This window comes from Pelophylax lessonae (assembly GCF_965119305.1).
Source record: "Pelophylax lessonae genome assembly, chromosome: 7".
Classification (NCBI taxonomy): domain Eukaryota; kingdom Metazoa; phylum Chordata; class Amphibia; order Anura; family Ranidae; genus Pelophylax; species Pelophylax lessonae.
Genome location: NC_138774.1, coordinates 79,253,601 through 79,274,420, shown reverse-complemented (window position 1 = coordinate 79,274,420; position 20,820 = coordinate 79,253,601). Strand labels below are relative to the sequence as shown.

The 20,820-nt window shown below is 44.3% G+C and overlaps 1 protein-coding gene across 1 annotated transcript in view; it reads right to left on the bottom strand.

The window, feature by feature from the left end:
• The window catches only part of LOC309560475 (inositol-tetrakisphosphate 1-kinase-like), a 47,244-nt gene that overhangs the window by 10,940 nt on the left and 15,484 nt on the right, over positions 1-20,820 (bottom strand). Inside the window, exon 5 of the mRNA XM_082264108.1 lies at positions 2,676-2,716. Within this exon, the coding sequence (XP_082120234.1) occupies positions 2,676-2,716 (41 nt within the window). The remainder of the gene's footprint in view (positions 1-2,675; positions 2,717-20,820) is intronic.

The window sequence follows — 20,820 nt, the reverse complement described above, 5'->3', positions numbered from 1 at the left end:
GCATTCAGTCTTGACTAATGTCTGTGGAGGAAAGCTATACCTGCTTTGGATTATCACTATTGGGAAAGTCTACTTGCTATTGCTACCGAAACCAGAGTTACTACAGCATAACTCGCTAAAAGGACATATCTGGCGGCAAGACCCGTGTTCCTACCTGGGTGGCCGCCAAGTAGATGGATGAATCTCTCTTGACGACTTACAGTATGTTGACAGCCAGCACCCTAATTCTGGAACAGAGGCTGCGTCTTTTTAGATGCAGTTGCTGTTCCATTATAGTCGAGTCTGGACTATAATTGCATATTGTCGTCTGTGACCAGGGCCTATTTTGCGATTCGGCACTGCGTGACTTTAACGGACAATTGCGCGGTCGTGCGACGCTGTACCTAAACGAATTTGACGTCCTTTTTTTTTCCACAAACAGAGCTTTCTTTTGGTGGTATTTGATCACATGTGCGATTTTTTGATCATGCGCTATAAACAAAAAAATAGCGTCAATTTTGCAAAAATAACAATATTTTTAACATTTTTTTATATGAAATTCCCCCCCAAAAAAATATAAAAATCAAAATTATTTAACATTTTAGGCCAATTTGTTTTATGCTACATATGTTTGATAAAAAAAAAAAATCGCAAAAAGCGTATTTTTATTGGTTTGCGCAAAAGTTATTGCGTTTACTAACAAAGGGAAAGATTTTTGTCATTTTTGTTGTTTTTTTTTAACGCGTAATGGCGGTGATCTGCTTTTTGTTTTGCGGTACTGCGACATTGCGGCAGACAGATCGGACCCTTGACTGACATTTTTGACACTTTTGGGGTTACCAGTGACATTTCTACAGTATTCAGTGCTATACATATGCACTGTTACTGTAAAATTACACTAGCAGTGAAGGGGTTAACTTTTTTTAGAGGGAGGGGGTTATGTGTGTCCCTAGGGGCGTGATTCTAACTGTGATTGGCTGTGGCTTGAGGTGTAGGAACAGTGATCAACGGTCCTACATAGTAGAACCGTATGATCACTATTCCTACACGGGGAGAATGACAGGCGGCTTGTTTACATTAGCCGCCTGCCTTTCTCCCTCTCCACCGACGATCGCGAGTGACCAGCGGACGATCGGGTCCGCCGGTCACACGCGCGGGGGGTCCGTGACCGCGCGAGAGCGGAAGCGCGCCTCCGGCGGCGCGCGCTCACTCCCGAGACCCTCACAGGCTAGCAACGTAGACCTACGTCACTTTGCCTGTGAGGGGCTGACCGCCGCAGTAAATAGTCGTGTGGCGGTCGGCAAGCGGTTAAGACTCAATGGGATTCTGATGTGGGCGGATTGGAGGACGAAGAGTGGGAGGAGGCCCTGGAGTCGTGCCAGAGGGTGTCCCCTAAACTGTCTGACCGACTTACGCAGCTGTTTATGGTTCACCGCTCCTACCTTACCCCTATTCGGCTGGTGAGGTTCCGGCGTGATTTCAATCAGGCGTTTCCAATGTGCCACTTGGCACCAGGCATGTTCTTTCATCTACTCTGGCAGTGCCCTGAGGTACAGGGATACTGGCGGCAAATAGTGTCCTTCCTTCACAATAAAATGGGATCCCCCCTACAATTGAACCCTAAACAATGCCTCTTGGGGATTTACCCTGACGAGGATATGGATAAGTTTACCAAGCTATTTCTACAAGAAACATTGTTTATAGCCAGGAAGCTGATTGCCAGACGGTGGATGCGGGATCGTCCTCCCGAGTTTGCTATGTGGCTGAAGGAGGTCAGTGGTGTACTCCCTTATCACCGCCTGCAGTATACCCACAGAGGCTGCCCATCTAAATTCGGGAAAATTTGGGATAGATGGCTCCAAAGCTCAGATACGTGTACTTAACGCTGATACTGATATTGAAGTTAATATTAATTTTTTGCTGTTCATATGCCTACGCAGTGATTACGTTGCTGATTATCATTGCACATGGTTTTCTATTCCCTGTGTATGATGCTGTTACACTTGCACAGTTCTGTTGTTGTTTTTGTTCTTGGTGTTATTCTTTACTGTGCTATCACCTGATGTTATCCATTACTTATTTTTAATTTTTTTTTTTTTTTTTCATAAACATCACTGTTGAGCAAGAAATCTGACTGTATATGAAGTAAAGCATACTTGTTATACTCACTGTGGAACCTAAGGGGCTAATCCTCTGCATTGTGTAAAAAGGCTATTTGATCCTGTCTTCTCTGATCCTCCCCTTCTTCCACTATCCCCAAACCATCTCCTGATAGAACAGAGCCTTGGGGCAGGCTGCACATACTCAGTTTGGTGTGTATTGCTGGAGAGTTTTTCTATTTTTCTTGGGAGGGTGCATGTGATTGGCATAGGGCCAATCAGCACTGTCCAGACAGAGGGTCAGGGTTCCTGCAGCCTCATAGGACAGTCAAAGGAGAATGAAAACTCCTCCTACAAGCTTTAACCAGTGCTCGGCTGGACACTAATAGAAGTCACAAGACTGCTATATACTGCTGATGAGAAAAGGTATTTAGCACTGCAGTTTATATTTACTAAAACTTAGCGTTATCTCATGCCTACAGGTAGACTTAGCATTGCTATACAGTGTGGTATTCAGAGACAAAACAAAAACAAATATAAAACAAGACTGACGACTTTCAAATATGTGAAGTAGCAGTGAAAGAGCACAATTCCCACCTCATGTGATCGCGGTCCATGAGCCACACGAGTTTTGCAAACTGCATGGGAGAAAACAACCATAGTCATTATTAGATCATTGAAAAAACAAGCAAAAATTATTTATATCACTAGTAAATAACAAATCATAAATCCACTTGTTTAGTGAGGTCACCAATATCAGCCATTCTCTAATATGGATAGAATTATTATGAATAGGTTGGTGAAAGGTCAGCATGAGCTGAGAGAGACATGTCAAGGCCATCACTGGCCTGAGGAACAGTTTGGACACCAAGGACAGAGATCTCTACTGCAATGCTGGCCACATGCATGAATGTTTTCCGGCAACTTCAACCGCTTTCAGCCAGCTTTCCATTGCAAAATCAATTGAATGGGTGATGGGAACCTACCAACAACACTTTTAATCGATCCAGCACCTACAAGTAGTGTTGCTCGACTGCTTGATCTAGTGCTTACAATAAGGTGACCAGATTTTTTAAAATGAAATGCGGGGACAAATTATTTTTTTTTATTGGCAAATGGCACAGGACTGCATAATACACAGAGCGCTGGGCACAGGACTGCATAATACACAGAGCGCTGGGCACAGGACTGCATAATACACAGAGCGCTTGTCACAGGACTGCATAAAACACAGAGGGCTGGGCACAGGACTGCATAATACACAGAGCGCTTGGCACAGAACTGCATAAAACACAAAGGGCTGGGCACAGGACTGCATAATACACAGAGCGCTGGGCACAGAACTGCATAAAACACAAAGGGCTGGGCACAGGACTGCATAATACACAGAGCGCTGGGCACAGAACTGCATAAAACACAGAGCGCTGGGTACAGGACTGCATAATACACAGAGGGCTGGGCACAGGACTACATAATACACAGAGCGCTTGGCACAGGACTGCATAAAACACAAAGGGCTGGGCACAGGACTGCATAATACACAGAGCGCTGGGCACAGAACTGCATAAAACACAGAGCGCTGGGTACAGGATTGCATAATACACAGAGGGCTGGGCACAGGACTACATAATACACAGAGGGCTGGGCACAGGACTGCATAATACACAGAGGGCTGGGCACAGGACTACATAATACACAGAGGGCTGGGCACAGGTCTGGACAATACACAGAGGGCTGGGCACAGGACTACATAATACACAGAGGGCTGGGCACAGGACTGCATAATACACAGAGGGCTGGGCACAGGACTGCATAATACACAGAGCACTTGGCACAGGACTGCATAATACACAGAGCACTGGGCACAGGACTGCATAAAACACAGAGGGCTGGGCACAGGACTACATAATACACAGAGGGCTGGGCAAAGGACTGTATAATACACAGAGCACTTGGCACAGGACTGCATAATACACAGAGCACTGGGCACAGGACTGCATAAAACACAGAGGGCTGGGCACAGGTCTGGACAATACACAGAGGGCTGGGCACAGGACTACATAATACACAGAGGGCCGGGCACAGGACTACATAATACACAGAGGGCTGGGCAAAGGACTGTATAATACACAGAGCGCTGGGCAAAGGACTGCATAATACAGAGAGCGCTGGGTACAGGACTGGACTGCAAAATACACAAAGGGCTGGGCACAGGACTGCATAATACACAGAGCGCTTGGCACAGGACTGCATAATACACAGAGCACTGGGTACAGGACTGCATAATACACAGAGCGTTTGGCACAGGACTACATAATACACAGAGCGCTGGGTTCAGGACTACATAATATACATAGCACCCTGGTTTAGGACTGCATAATAAGCAGAGCACTGGGCATAGGACTACATAATACACAGATCGTTGGGTTCAGGACTACATAATACACAGAGAGCTGGGTTCAGGACTACATAATACACAGAGCGCTGGGCAAAGGACTGCATAATACACAGACTGCTGGGCACAGGACTGCATAATACACAGAGCACTGGGTACAGTACTGCATAATACACAGAGCGTTGGGTACAGGACTGCATAATACACAGAGCACTGGGCACAGGACTACATAATACACTGAGCACTGGGCACAGGACTACATAATACACTGAGCACTGGGCACAGGACTACATAATATACAGGAGGGTGTTAGGCATAGAGTGCAGGGTTCAGAGATTTGCTATGCACAGAGGACACTTCTGCCCCACATCCATAGCTCACCACTGCACCCTTCTCTCACAGATTATATCTGCAGCCACCTCTTAGCACCCCCCAACGGCTAAATTCTATATCTCTCCATCCAGCTACAATCGGCTCTGACCCCTGCTCCCCCACTGCCCTCACCTGTGTACAAACAGACCCCTTTCCCCCCCCCCAATCTGATCACCTCTTGGTCTCATCCCTTCACACAGTCAATTTTTGGCTCTCCCTCTCCTCCACTGAACAGTAGCGGCAGTGAGATCGTCCAGCAGGGGGCGTTGGCATCCGAGCCACCAGGCTGTTTCTTAGCCAGCATGGGATGCCCTGTCTATGTTATTCAGGCCCTGAATCCGGGGACAAAACCAGGGACAAAACCGGGGACAGACTTGGTCCAGGGACAGTGTCCTCAGTCCAGAGACGTCTAGCCACCCTAGCTTACATATTAGCTATTGCGGCTTTACTGCTCTCTTCTTTACTGTTAATATGGAACCAAGCTTACCTTGCATTAGTGGAAGGAGTGGTATTTTTGAGAAGGGACGTGAGGTGGAGCTGATGGGACCAACCAGAGAGCAGGTCCTGTAGGCTGAGGAGCAGACTCTGTGCCTGCAAGCACAGTTACCCAACAGTGGATCTTGGTCAAGCTTTGTTAGCACTCCTCTTTCAGCCAGTTTAAAACCTGCTGTAGACTAGCCAGAGATGTATAGTAACTAAGTAGAACTACCTCACTACTGTACTTAAGTACCGAAAGGCGGTATCTGTACTTTCCTAGAGTAGAATTTTTTTCTCCTACTTCCACTTTTACTTCACTACATTTTTTCAATGATTTCAATACTTCTACTCCGATATTTTTTTTTGTGCTGCATAGTTACTCGTTACAATTGTAAAAATTACCACTGCCAGAACAGTAGATGGCAGCTTTCATGAAGCTCAAAACATGTGTATTATCAGCGCATACGAAAATAAATGCTACTGTATGTATGAATGAAAGCTGCATTCGAAATAATAAAAAACAATATGATGTTCAAACTTTTGACTTCTTTCTTTTTTTTTTCAAAACTACTGGTACTTTTACTTTCAGTACTTGAGTAGCAAAATTTAAAAAAAAAACTACTTGCAATACTTAAGTACAAAAAATGTTGAATACTTTAGTACTTCTACTCAAGTCGCTTTTTGATTAAGCACTTACACTTCTACTCAAGTCACTTTTTGATTGAGCACTTGTACTTTTACTCAAGTATGGGTTTCGAGTACTTTATACAACTCTGAGACTAGCCAAAGGCCTTTCCGTGAATTGTTTTCAAGTAAAGCAATAAGTGACATGACCAAGTGCCAGTGAATCTCAGTGTGGTCCCAAACCCATAGTGTTTTTCTGGCACTCATGGGATGCCACCCCTAGAAGGAACACAACTGGGAGTTCCTTGCACCTCTGAGCCCCTGACTAGATAGACAGTCCCCACCCCTACTATAGAGCATTAGAAATTAGGGAGAGCCTACCTAAAATCTGAGACAAGCTTGATCACCAGGACAAAATTATTCTGGAAGGAAAGGATCCCTCCCCCAGTATCCACCTTATTACATCAAGAATTCCTAACTGGTGCCCTCCCTCAATCTCTGAGGAAGACAGGGTTCTGTTCCTGAAAACTGAGAAGAATAAATACTACACTTGATATAAGTCAAAAGGTCAAGAAGAGAGATAGCTGTTTTACTGATATTGACAACAATTGAGCACGGCTGTACAATGTGTGTCAGCTCGGTTTCTTGTAGTCTCTAGCAGCGGTGCACTGCGTGTAGTCCCCAGCAGCGGTGCACTGCGTGTAGTCTCCAGCAGTGATACACTGCGTGTAGTCTCTAGCAGTGGTGCACTGCGTGTAGTCCCCAGCAGCGGTGCACTGCGTGTAGTCTCCAGCAGTGATACACTGCGTGTAGTCTCTAGCAGTGGTGCACTGCGTGTAGTCCCCAGCAGCGGTGCACTGCGTGTAGTCTCCAGCAGTGATACACTGCGTGTAGTCTCCAGCAGTGGTGCACTGCGTGTAGCCTCTAGCAGAGGTGCACTGCGTGTAGTCTCTAGCAGCGGTGCACTGCGTGTAGTCCCCAGCAGCGGTGCACTGCGTGTAGTCTCCAGCAGTGATACACTGCGTTTAGTCTCTAGCAGCGGTGCACTGCGTGTAGTCTCCAGCAGTGATACACTGCATGTAGTCTCTAGAAGTGGTGCACTGCATGTAGTCTCCAGCAGCGGTGCACTGCGTGTAGCCTCAAGCAGAGGTGCACTGCGTGTAGTCTCCAGCAGTGATACACTGCGTGTAGTCTCCAGCAGTGATACACTGCGTGTAGTCTCCAGCAGTGATACACTGCGTGTAGTCTCCAGCTGCGGTGCACTGCTTGTATTCTCCAGCAGTGATACACTGCGTGTAGTCACTCTTTTACACACAATTCCATCCAGGAATGTATATAAATCTGACAAGCCAACTGTCAGCTGTCAGATGGAAGTGATCAAGCAGCTGTACCGCTGATAGATTGCTTCCATATACCCTGACAAGTCTGCACACCCCGCCATATTTTTCTGGCTCCATGCTCCCATGGGCAGACGCTGAATTGGAATGGTTGGTCGCATATCCAGTAAAATCACCTTTTTTCCTCAATTCCATTGGAAATTGCTCATTTGAATCCACGTTGGACAGGACCAGCACCTGGTCAGTATGTTAGTGCAGGTGGAGATGGGAGACTGACCTACAGCCGTGTTCACACACATCTGGTTGGTGCTGCCGGGTAGAGGGGAGGAAGATCAGTGAACATCCGCATGCTGATCTCCCCTTCTTACTAAGAACCCGGGAAACTTTGTTTCCAATTTCTGGTGACGCGTTTGCGTCTAACAGAGCACAATCTGTTCTCCATCAGCTTCATTGGAGGGCAGGTCAGACTTCAGGGGTCTTTTGGACCCCTAATGTCGGATTATAAAGAACCTGTCACCAAAGAAAATCACTTCCAGGCACTTAAACTCCCCTCGAAAAAATGTTAGACCAACCCCACCCCCATACCTCCCAACTTTTTGAGATGGGAACGAGGGACACCTATTAGCAAAAGTATGTAGGCATTGGACACACCCTTATCACGCCCCCCTTAAAGGAGAATTATACAAAAAAAAAAAGATTAGTTAAACCCAAAAGTGCTTTTTTTACCACTACTGTTGCTTTATATTGGCTTTTGAACTTTACAAATGCAGCAAGTTATAAATTGAATGAAAGGTTTAGCGCTGGGAATCTAGTTTTTGAAAGATAAAAAGTGCATTTTATATACAACTATATGGATCTCTGACCAAAATGAGGGACAAATGAGGAGGAAAGAGGGACAGAAGGACATTGTTCCAAATCAGGAACAGTTCCTCAAAATCAGGGACAGTCCCTCGAAATCAGGGACAGTTGGGAGCTATGCACCCCCACATCCACACTCATACGAATGTAAGCACATGCAGTGGGGGTGCCTTCACAAGAAAATGTCAATTGCACTAGACATGTTACATATAGCCGCACACACCAGACTAAGAGCAATCATTTTAGGCCCATTATTTACAATTAACTCTAAACTGATGACCTGTAGGAGCTTTTAAAGCATTGCCAGTGGAAAATTTAGAGTGCCAAAGTATATCACCATTTAATAGGCGCATACAATTTAAAGGATTGACATACTGGGTATCTGTTTTACTTAGCACAACCTTATCTTTTATATTTGACCAAAAAAATTGTTAAAAATATTACGTTTGTAATGCTACTCCTGTAGGAGCCAAAGGGATTACTTGTCTTCTCAACTTCAGCCCTGCAACCTGGCACACAACAGGCTCCTTCATTCTTTCTCCAAAGACCAGTCCAGGGGATGTTGTTTTATTTTTTGGGAACTTGGATAGAGATGAGGGAAGTGGTGGGACACTCCAAGAATAAGAACTATGTACACTGAGGACTTCATCTTTCTGTAGTTTAGGTGGTAGTAGCAGTAGAATCATTACAGCAAAGTCCCTTTAAGCAGTAAAGTGTCTGGACAGAGCTCTTCAGGACACCAGCCGGTGTCCCCTTTACCAGACCCACAGCTGACTTTAACTAGGCAACAGAGGGGTAGCTAGAACACAAGGTCACTAAGATCCAGCAATGTCTGTACTCACAAAAGCACAAGGACAGATGGATGCCTCCTTCCAATCTTCCAAGCAATGCTCTCCAGTGATACAAGACAGCTCCCCTCAGTCAGCTTCTTCTAAGCACCCAGGTCTCTGCATTCCTACCTCAGGACACCCACCTAAAGCCTCCACATGGCAGCCTGCGCATGAGATGGCAGTGTCCCACCCTCAGGCTTGACTCCTTCACTCTGGGACAAGATCCAGAGCTCTGTGTGCTCTAAGAATAAATGCAGCCTCCCAGCCGTCCTTCAGAGCCTGCCTCTCTGGCATAGGCCGGGGTTGTATCAATAGTCATGCTGCTATCTGCAAAGCTCCACACCTATCATCCAGAAACTTCTCAAGTTGCCTGGATACCAGACTTGTATAAAGTACTCGAAATTTCTACTTGAGTAAAAGTACAAGAGCTCGATCAAAAAATTACTTGAGTAGAAGTGGAAGTGCTCGCAGAAAAAGTTACTTAAGTAGAAGTACTAAAGTATTCAACATTTTTTATACTTAAGTATTGCAAGTAGTTTTTTCAAAAAATTTGCTACTTAAGTACTAAAAGTAAAAAGTACAAGTAGTTTTGAAAAAAAAATTCTACTCAAGTACTGAAAGTAGAAGTACAAGTACTGTGTTATGTAGTTATTAAAGAAATAAGTCAAAAGTTTGAACATCATATTGTTTTTATTATTTCAAATGATTTATTCAAATGATTAACCTGTGTTTGTTAGTAGTTTCTTGATGCACTTTAAGCGCTGTAGCACCATTTATTTGTTTGTTTCATATTTTCTTTTTATTGGAAAGATTTGGTATAGCAGCTTTTATTATACACAGCCTTTATTTTCGTATGCGCTGATTTACAAATAACATTATACACATTTTTTTGAGCTTTATGCAACCTGCCATCTACTGTTCTGGCAGTGGTAATTTTTTTAAAAGTAACGAGTAACTATGCAGCACAAAAAAAAAATACTTGAGTAGAAGTATCGAAATCATCGAAAAAATGTAGTGAAGTAAAAGTAGAAGTAGGAGAAAAAAATTCTACTTTAGGAAAGTACAGATACCGCATTTCGGTACTTAAGTACAGTACTTAAGTAGTTCTACTTCGTTACTATACATCTCTGCTGGATACAGAAGAAGCTATCCAGGAGACTAGCAGCGGCAGAGCATATAGATCAGGCCTGACTAAATGGTTGCAACTCACTAAAGTGGCCAAAGGAGAACCCCCAATGGGACTTTTAAGGTCTTAGACAATCATTTGCTGCTAAAATAGCAGTGAAAAAATAGTGGTAATGGTGTTTTATGTAAAAAATAAATTTTATTACAAAGATAATAAGACAAAAAAACACATATATATATAACATGTAAAGACAGAACCATAGGGTGGCTAACCGAAAAATCACCACATCATGTAAATAGAGTACATAATAGCCGGGCGTGGTTTCGCCCTGCATCTTACAAATGATTTGACATCTCTGATGTTTCCTTGTTTGTTCCCTTTCTCTGTGGATTCCCCTTCTGGCCTTGGCTGTTTTGCTATTCAATAGAGTTTAGCACCCATTAACATCTCTGGCCTTGTGTCTTGCCTGCCTGTGCCACCCCCCTTGCTGCGTTTGGGATCATGATGCACCACCTTCGAAACCTGCCAGAGACCGGACCTGTGTACATATGTTTTTAATTTTGGGCTATGTATAATTGACCTAAACATCACCATAGGTACTATATACTCCACACAATAATGTACAACACCCCTGAAGACGGATAACTTCCAGAAACGCGTCGGGTGTATCTATTTCTACGGCATTTGTCTGTTTTGCTATTATGTACTCTATTTACATGATGTGGTCATTTTTGGGTTAGCCACCCTATGGTTCTGTCTTTACATGTTATATATGTGTGTTTTTTTTGTCTTATTATCTTTGTAATAAAATTTATTTTTTACATAAAACACCATTACCACTATTTTTTCACTGCTACTTTAGCAGCAAATGATAGTCTAAAGCCCCGTACACACGCACAGATTGTTGGCCAACCGATCGGCCGTCTTTTGTCCAGTGTTGTTTGTTGGTTGAAATGTGCTCTAGACTTGCACTGGACTTTTGTTGGCCAACAGAAACCAACTTCAGAAGTGATGTCATGTGATGGTTGACTTTCCGTGTGTTTTTTCTTCTCTGAGCATGCCCAGTCTTGCTCATCACATTTTTGTCTGCCGAAATCTGTACTGACTGAGGAACAATCGGCCGTTCTGTTGTTGGCCAACAAAAATTTTATAGCATGCACACCAGATTTTTTTCGGCCGAAAATTCGCAGTTGGTTGTCGGAAGCATCATACTAACAAGCCTACAGTTGGCCGACAATTTACGGCCAACAATCTGTGCGTGTGTACGGGGCTTTAGACCTTAAAAGTCCCATTGGGGGTTCTCCCTTGGCCTTTTTTGTTTCGGGATGCGGTCTTAACCATTAACTCCCTATTTTCACCAACCAATCCTTTTTTACAACTCACTACAGTGAGCCAAACTATGTTTTTACCTTAACCAAATCACAGCCACACTGATTACAGTGTGACAGCTAAATTTTCTTATCAAAAATAAGCACTAACATTTATCTAACTATCCAAGCACCTACCTAGGAGGGTGCTACACATTTGTGAGCATTAAAATTAGCTAAATGTAAAATTTCTGATTTTTTTCGCTTGATAAACAGTTGCCCTCATTTTTTGTGACATAAAAATCTGAAGCTACGTCTATTTTATTATTTAGGGTCTCTGCTTTCAGAAAATAGATAACATTTTGGGGGTTTTTATGTAATCTTCAGGCCTAAAATGATTTTTTAAATGTGTACAAAAAAAAAAAAAAAACAAACAACGCAAAAAAGGCTCAGGCAGTGAAAGGGTTAAAAGATAAAATGACATTTCACCTTTGAACAGCTCACACACATGGAATGTGGCAATGCAGAAGAAGCAAAAATATCCCATAACAGCCTTGGCTGGTTTGATGCGCAAAGCTGGTGTGATCTCAGCAATTGTATGTTCTGCTGTTACAGTATCTGGCAGCCTGTGGGTGCAGGTAGGTGCCAGTTCCCTCCCTACTTTAATGGCCTCTTATCTCTGTTGAGGGTGGAGAGTGTATTTATCTCACAGTCTGAGCAAAGTTCTTGGGGAGTGTCAGCGGGAGGGGGCCATTGTGTGCATTAAACACTGTACTCAGCATGAGTGCCTATATGCTTATGTCGCTTGGCTCTGTGGGTGTCATTTTGTTTGTGTTAGTAGTGCCTACCTCCAGTTCCTCTGCTGAAAGTGCATCAGGATAAATTGCAAGGTTTCCAGGTAGCTGTCATTACGTGGATAGTTTCTACAGCTTGGACAGATCCCTATCACATTATGATGATGATGATAGTGATGTCCCAGGTGCACCCACATAGTACATGTCCATTATATTATCAGTTCTACAGTTCAGTGACACTTGGCAAACACTGAGAATTACACACAATATGCCAGTTATTAGAGGTACAACTCTGACCAAAGTTGGCCATACATCAAGAAAAAAAAAAAATCTGATTCCTCCATCTATGCTATACAGCCAGAATGGACAAATCTCCTGCTGTGCCTTGACTTGACAGCCCAACCGACTGTCAAACTACCTGAACCGCAGCTGCATCTGATTGGGTTTTTGTACCCGCCTCCTTCAATATCTGGACCGGAAGGATTTGCCCCCTTAATGACCAGGCCATATTTTGTTATTCGGCACTGCGTTACTTTAATGGACAATTGCGCGTTCGAGCGATGCTGTACCTAAATAAAATTGATGTCCTTTTTTTTTCCCACAAATAGAGCTTTCTTTTGGTGGTATTTGATCACCTGTGCAATTTCTATTTTTTGCGCTATAAACAAAAAAAGAGCGACAATTCTGAAAAAGAAAACAATATTTTTCACATTCTGCTAAATAACATTCACAAAAAAAAAAAATCAAAAATCAAAACTTTTTTACATTTTAGGCCAATTTGTTTTCTGCTACATATTTTTGGTAATAAAAAAAAAATCGCAATAAGCGTATTTTGATTGGTTTGCGCAAAAGTTATCGCGTCTACTAACTACGGGAGAGATTTATGTCATTTTTATTGTTTTTTTTCTTTTTACTACGGTAGTAATAGCGGCGGTTTGCAATTTTTTGCGGTACTGTGACATTGCGGCGGACAGATCAGACCCCTGACTGATATTTTTGACACTTTTGGGGGGACCAGTGACATTACTACAGTAATCAGTGCTAAAAATATGTACTGTTACTGTAATAATGACACTGGCAGGGAAGGGGTTAACCCTGTGGGTGATCGAGGGGTTAAATGTGTACCTAGGGGCGTGTTTCTAACTGTGGGGGGGGGCGTGGCTTGTGAAATGACCATAGAGACCTGTGTTCCTATATAAAAGGATCAAAGACACTCTGATCATTCCAGGGAGAAGAACGGCCAGCTGTGTTTACAACAGCTGACCGTTCTTCTCTCTCAGCGGGGAATGATCGCGGGTGTCAGGCGGCAATCAGGGCCGCCTGCCCCATACATTGGAGTCCCAGCTGACGAGCGGGAGCGAGGCGGCGGCGGCGCCCGCTCGCCCCCTAGCTGCAGTTGCGCAACCGACGTATACCTACGTCGGTTCGCGCAAGAGCGGCTGCCTGCCGCAGTATAACTGTGCCGGGTGGTCGTTAACCGGTTAAAGAATGTTAGACTGGAGGGGGCTGACAGGACCACCAAGTCAGCTTCTTTTGGTTCATCAGGAACTGCCCGAAAATTGGCATATGTATGGCCAACCTAAAGCAGAAATAAAGTCCTGCTTTCAAAAACAGCAAGCAAGTAGGTTCTTTGTTGCAAAACAGATTTGCAATGTGTGTGTGGGGGGGTTAAGGGGCTGTTTTGTGGGGTATCAGGACGAAAAAGAAACAAACAAAAAAAAAACAGTAATAAGTTTATTAAGTATACAATTTTGAAAATATTATATATATAATGTTATCTTCTTCCATAACTCACTACCGGACTGGTCCTCCAAACACCCACTCTCTATCCTCAGTCCTCCTGTCACTCCTGTGTCTGCCGTGGCCATCACCCCTAGAAGATCCAGCCTGCCCTGCATGGGATGGAGTGCACTGATGTCTGACGTCATTGCGCACACCATAATCACGCAAAGGACGTTCCCAGGAGGAGATGCTCAACCTCCTCCTACTCATCAGTTTGCACCATGGGCAGCAGTATGAGATGGAGAAATGCTGCCTGTAACATGCTGAAAACTGATAAAACACAAAACTGCTGTAAAAAAAAGATCTTGGGCGTCAATTTTCCGCCGCTTTCAAAGTGCAATGTCCAATGGACCCAGCGGGACCCATGGCAGGACAGCCCTGGTGCCAGGATGATTGCACTCCTGCGCATGCGCAGGAAAGATGTCATTCCACATCAGTCAGGAAGAAGGCCATGGCCTCGTACTGGAAATAAGCCAGCTAGAAGATGCCACTGCCGGCAAGAGACATCGGAAGGATCACATGCCTGACGAAGGGGTCCTGCGTGATTCTGAAACATTGCCCTTTTCCTGATGTGATCCTTTTGCAATAAAAAATTTCTTTGGACTGCTTTGCAAGATCCATGGTGTGCTGGTGAATACGTATGCATCAAATTGAAGAGCAACATTTGAGTAAAAATGTAAATGTTACAATAATAATTATTATTAAACAGGATTTCTATAGCGCCAACAGTTTGTGCATCGCTTTACAATATAAAGGGAGACAATACAGCAACAATACAATTCAATACAAGAGGGTTAGGAGGGCCCTGCTCCTGCGAGCTTTCAATAAAATAAGGAGGGTCTGGTGGAAAATAAGGTAGTAATTGCGAGGGAGGAACTGATGGGAGAAATAGAAGATTTGGTTATTATCTGAAGGCAGGAAAGGCTTCTTTGATGAGATGAGTTTTCAGGAATCACCTGGGGAGTTCCAGACAATGGGAGAGTCTCTGGACAAGTCCTGCAGAGGAGCATGGGAGGAATAGACAAGGGAGGTTGAGAGCAGAAGGTCTTGGGAGGAGCGGAGAGGACGGTTTGGGTGATATTTGGAGACAAGATTGGTGATGTAGCTCAGGGCAGAGTAATAAATGATTTTGTATGTGATTGTTAACCACTTGCCGACTGCCGCACGACTATATACGGTGGCAGTCAGCCCTTCACAGGCAAAGTGATGTATGGGTACGTCACTAGCCTGTGAGGCTCTAGGGAGCGAGCGTGCGTCACCGGAGGCTGGCTCCCGCTCGCTCATGGACCCCCCTGCGCGAGTGAGCGGCGGACCCGATGTCCGCCGCTCACTCGCGATCGTCTGTTACACCAGGAGAAAGGCAGGCAGCTAATGTAAACAAAGCCGCCTGTCATTCTCCCTTGTATAACAGCAGAGACCATACGGTCCTGCTATGAAGGACCGTAGATCTCTGCTGTTACATGTAAAGCCACATCCAATCACAGTTAGAAGCACGCCCCTAGGGACACACTTAACCCCTCCTTCTCAAATAAAGTTAACCCCTTCCCTGCCAGTGTCATTTTTACAGTAACAGTGCATATTTATAGCACTGGTTACTGTAGAAATGTCACTGGTACCCCCAAAAGTGTCAAAAATGTCAGTCAAGGGTCCGATCTGCCCGCCACAATGTCGCAGTCCCGCAAAAAAAAAAAAAATTGCCGATCGCCGCCATTACTCGTTAAAAAAAAAAAAACAATAAAAATGACAAAAATCTTTCCCTTAGTTAGTAAACGCAATAACTTTTGCGCAAACCAATCAAAATACGCTTTTTGCGACTTTTTTTTACCAAACATATGTAGCAGAAAACAAATTGGCCTGAAATGTTAAAAAATTTAGATTTTTACATTTTTTTTTTGGAATTTCATATAAAAAAATTTGAAAAATATTGTTATTTTTGCAAAATTGGCGCTCTTTTCTTGTTTATAGCGCATGATCAAAAAATCACACAGGTGATCAAATACCACCAAAAGAAAGCTCTGTTTGTGGGAAAAAAAGGACATCAATTTCATTTGGGTACAGCGTCGCATTATTAAGCACAATAAATGAAAATTTCCTCTGTAAACTATTTGTTAAAATGTCAACCCTAGCACTTCCAGTTTTCAATGCTGCTGGCTTCTGCTGACTCAGTGCTTCTTTCCCTAACCTCTGGTCTTCACAGGGATGTGTTAACAATGGGCAGTGCAGTCTCTAGTCAGTCTGTTAGTTTGGAGAAGGGAGGCTAGAGTTGCAAGGGAGTGCCTTGCCATTCTAGACCTCTGAGCTGTGCGTTTCCATTGATGCACACAGTGTAGGGCAGGCATCACTAAATGGATCCAGATCTAGCCACTGTTCCATCCGGCCACTTGGGGGCCACTTCCTTCCCCCAGCCTCTGCCGCTGTCTTTAAGACAGAGCGGAGAGTGGTAGGCAGGATAGCAATAAACTGAGTATGGAAGCCACAGCATAGGATGGAAGGCAGGAGAGGGAGCGGGAGATGCCGACATATTAACCTGCAAGGGATTGGTTGCTAGGTCCACCCAGTGCTAGTCTGGAAAGGTAACTTGTGCAGCTCCCACTCCTGCCCTCCCTCCAATGCTGTGCTATGCTTCCCACACTTAGTTCATTACTATCCTGCCTACTGCTGTTCACTCTGTCTAAGGGGGCAGAGGACACTACTGTGGGGGAGGGGGTGATGTGAAAGGGGACAATACCGGGGGATGGCTGGATGTCAAGAGGGCAGAGCACACTACTGGTGGAGGTGTAAAGGGATGGATGTAGACGATGATGTAAAGGAGGTGGGAGGTGAGGGGGGGGGGGTTTCTGTTAGGGGGGTGATGTGAAGAGGGCAGAGTACCCTACTGTTTGTGTGTGGGGGGGTGAGATGTTAGGGGGGCAGCGCAGTGGGGGGGGGGTTGCTGTGAGGGGGGGTGATGTGAAGAGGGCAGACCACCCTATTGTTTGTGTGTGGGGGGGTGAGATGTTAGGGGCAGCGCAGTGGGGGGAGATGTAAAGAGGGGGTCCTGTGAGGGGGAATGTGTGGGGGGAGTGCTCTGGGGGGTGATATGAAGGGGGCAGTGCTGTAGGGGGTGTGTGAATGGGGGTGGGTGATGTGAAGGGGGGCAGCACTGGTGGGGGGGGGGTGATGTGAAGAGGGCAGAGCACACTACTGTGGGTGGGATATACTGTATGTGATATAAGGGTGGACAGTGCTGTAGGGGGTGATGTACTGGTACTGGGGGGCAATGCTGTGGGGGGATGTGAAGAGGTTAGTGTCACATTACTATGGGGAGGTCACATTACTATGGGGGGGGGGGGGTCTGTGATGTGCAAAGGGGAGAGTGCTGTAGAGGGGTGATGTAAAGGAGTGGCAGTGCTGTTGGGGGGGGGGGGGGGGTTATGTATAGGGGGCAGTGTTGTGGGGAGGGTTGATGTGAAGGGGGCAGAGGGCAGTACTGAGGGTGAGGGCCATTTGAAAGGGGGTTGAGGACACTGGTGTTAATAAAGGAGGGGGGGATGTGATGTGAAGGGTATTCAGTACACTACTATGTAGAAAAACTGTAATGTGAAGTGGGGGACTGAGGACACTGATGTAAGTACAGGGTTGTGATATAGGGGGAGAGGACTGTAATGTGAAGGAAATGTGAGGGAGGAGGCTCCATGGGATGCTGCAAGAAAAATGGGGGCCACCCTGAAAACAGGAAACCTGAGGCTGCAGTCATGTCACCAGCTTGGTTGGAAGAAAAAGGCAAGGATTAAAAAATAAAGAATCTGCATACTCAGTAAGTGGTATAGCAGCTGTTGGCAGTGCCTAAAAAAACAGAGGGTTTAATATCACTTTAAGAACCCCTATAACACATTTAACAGTAATAAAACATTATGGTGTCATAATTATCAGGTACCTGTGTAAAAATGTAAATTTGTAAAGTGAAACTTTACTAACAAAAAAATTGGTGGACAAGCAAGACTTTTAATGCAGATAGGACATACTATGTCTCTTCTGCATTAAAGTTCCTTACCTGCCTGTCCGCACTGTACACTGAGCTATGCACATGCAGCTCACTGTGCAATTTCTGCATCTGCCGAGATGGGCGAACTTTCATGGATGCCCAGGAGTGATGCCATCTCATCCCCGGCCAAACAAAATGGTAGAAGATCGGGAACCTGGAAGAAGATCAGCTAGGATGTCAGCGGCCGGTGAGGGAGCTCCGGGGCACCATGACGCTGGAGTGGAGGGGAGTATAAATAAACTTTAGGCACCTGTCTGTAGCCTCACTTCTACCACCTCTTCTTGAAATACCTGAGCAGGTATTGCTGTCAGTCAAAGTCTTCTGTTGGAGGAAAGCGGGACAGACATATTGTTTAAGAGGGTGCTGGATTCTGGCTCTCCTAAATTGTTTATTTTTCTAGTCTCCCATTGCCAGGAATATAGGGGTCATTTTATTATATACAGTGCCTTGAAAAAGTGTTCAAACCCTTGAAACTTTCCACATTTTGTCATATTACAACCAAAAATGTATTTTATTGGAATTTTACATGATAGACCAACACAAAGTTGGACATAAATATGAAGTGGAAGGAAAATGATAAAAGGTTTTCAATTTTTTTTACAAATAAATACCTGAAAAGTGTAGCGTGCATTTGTATTCAGCCGCCCGTGAGTGAATACTGTCTTTGTAGCACCACCTTTTCCTGTAATTACAGCTGCAAGTCTTTTTGGGGATGTCTCTACCAGCTTTGCACATCTAGAGAATGAAATTTCTGCCCATTCTTCTTTGTAAAATAGCTCAAGCTCTGTCAGATTGGATGGAGAGCGACTGTGAACAGCAATTTTCAAGTCTTGCCACAGATTCTCAATTGGATTTAGGTCTGGGGCCAGACTGGGCCATTCTAACACATGAATATGCTTTGATCTAAACCATTTCATTGTAGCTCTGGCTGTATGTTTAGTGTCATCGTCCTGCTGGACAGTGAACCATTGTCCCAGTCTCAAGTCTTTTGCAGACTCTAACAGGTTTTCTTCTCAGATTGCCCTGTATTTGGCTCCATCCAGCTTTCCATCAACTCTGACCAGCTTCCCTGTCCCTGCTGAAGAAAAGCATCCCAACAGCGTGATACTGCCACCAACATGTTTCACAGTGGGGATGGTGTGTTCAGGGGGATGTGCAGTGTTAGTTTTCCGCCACACATAGTGTTTTGCTTTTGGGCCAAAAAATTCAGTTTTGGTCTCATCTGATCAGAGCACCTTCTTCCACATGTTTGCTGTGTCCCCCACATATCTTCTTGCAAACCGCAAAAGAAACTTCTTATGGATTTCTTTCAACAACGGCTTTTCCCACCTAGGCTGTGGATCTCTGCAGCTCCTCCAGAGTTACCATAGGCCTCTTGGCTGCTTCTCTGATGAATGCTCTCCTTGCCCGCCTGTCAGTTTAGGTGGACGGTCATGTCTTGGTAGGTTTGTAGTTGTGCCATACTCTTTCCATTTTCAGAAGATGGATTGAACAGTGCTCCATGAGATGTTCAAAGCTTGGGATATTTTGTTTGATACATTTTTATAACCTAACCCTGCTTTAAACTTCTCCACAACTTTATCCCTGACCTGCCTGGTGTGTTCCTTGGCCATCATGATGCTGTTTGTTCACTAAGATACTCTAACAATCCTCTGAGGGCTTCACAGAACAGCTGTGTTTATACTGAGATATAACTATACACAGGTGGATTCTATTTACTAATTAGGACACTTCTGAAGGCAATTGGTTCCACTAGATTTTAGTTAGGGGTATCAGAGTAAAGGGGGCTGAATACAAATGCACGCCACACGTTTTAGATATTTATTTGTAAAAGAATTTGGAAAACCATTTAAAATTTTCCTTCAGCTTCACAATTTTGTGCCTCTTTGTGTTTAATCACATAAAATCCCAATAAAATACATTTAAGATTTTGGTTGTAACATGACAAAATGTGCAAAATTTCAAGGGGTATGAATACTTTTTCAAGGCACTGTATATAGAATACATATGCAGCACACCAAGAAAAATCCAAAAAGAAAGATTCATGGTTATACTAGCCTTTCTCAACCTGTTCAACACAGAGGGACCCTTAAATTAACTTTCTGGTCTAAGGGAACCCCTTACTAAAAAATGACTATCTACAACTCATGATACATTAGTGTGATGGTCAGTGGGAAGAATGCTCCTTACACTTGTAGTCAATGGGAAGAATTACCCCCTTATAGATAGCTGAAAATATCAATGATGTCAGTGGTAACTTATCTGAGAAGCAAAAATCGCTCATTGCTCAACAAACCCCAAGCAAACTCTGAAGGAAGCCATGGGTTCCATGGAACCCTGGTTGGGAAACCCTGGGTTATACCCACAAGTGTTCTTTTCACCATTGCATTTCCTTATATTGGCTTATCAAAAAACAAATGCAATTGTATAGAAAATGTATTAAAGGTTTAGGGCTCCTTGACACCAGCCCACATGCTAAAACAAACTGTTTTTTTTTTTTAATGTGTGGGCTGGTTTCCATTGTGTACAGCACAATGCACTGTTTACTTTCTAAACTATAATGGAATGTCACAAACGACATTTCATTCATTCCTATGTAAATATCCTCTGTGGATAATCTTATACTCTTGTAGCATTTCCTTGTGTATTTCACTTTTTTTTTTTTTTTCGTTACTCAACCAGAGGTAAATTACTTTAATGATTTGGATGACCCCGCCAGGGCCGCTGATATGGCGGTACAGCTGGCCCCTCCTGTACTGGGCACGGGCCCCATGTGTTCAGGAGGGCCAGCTGTACCGCCTATTGCTGACACTTGT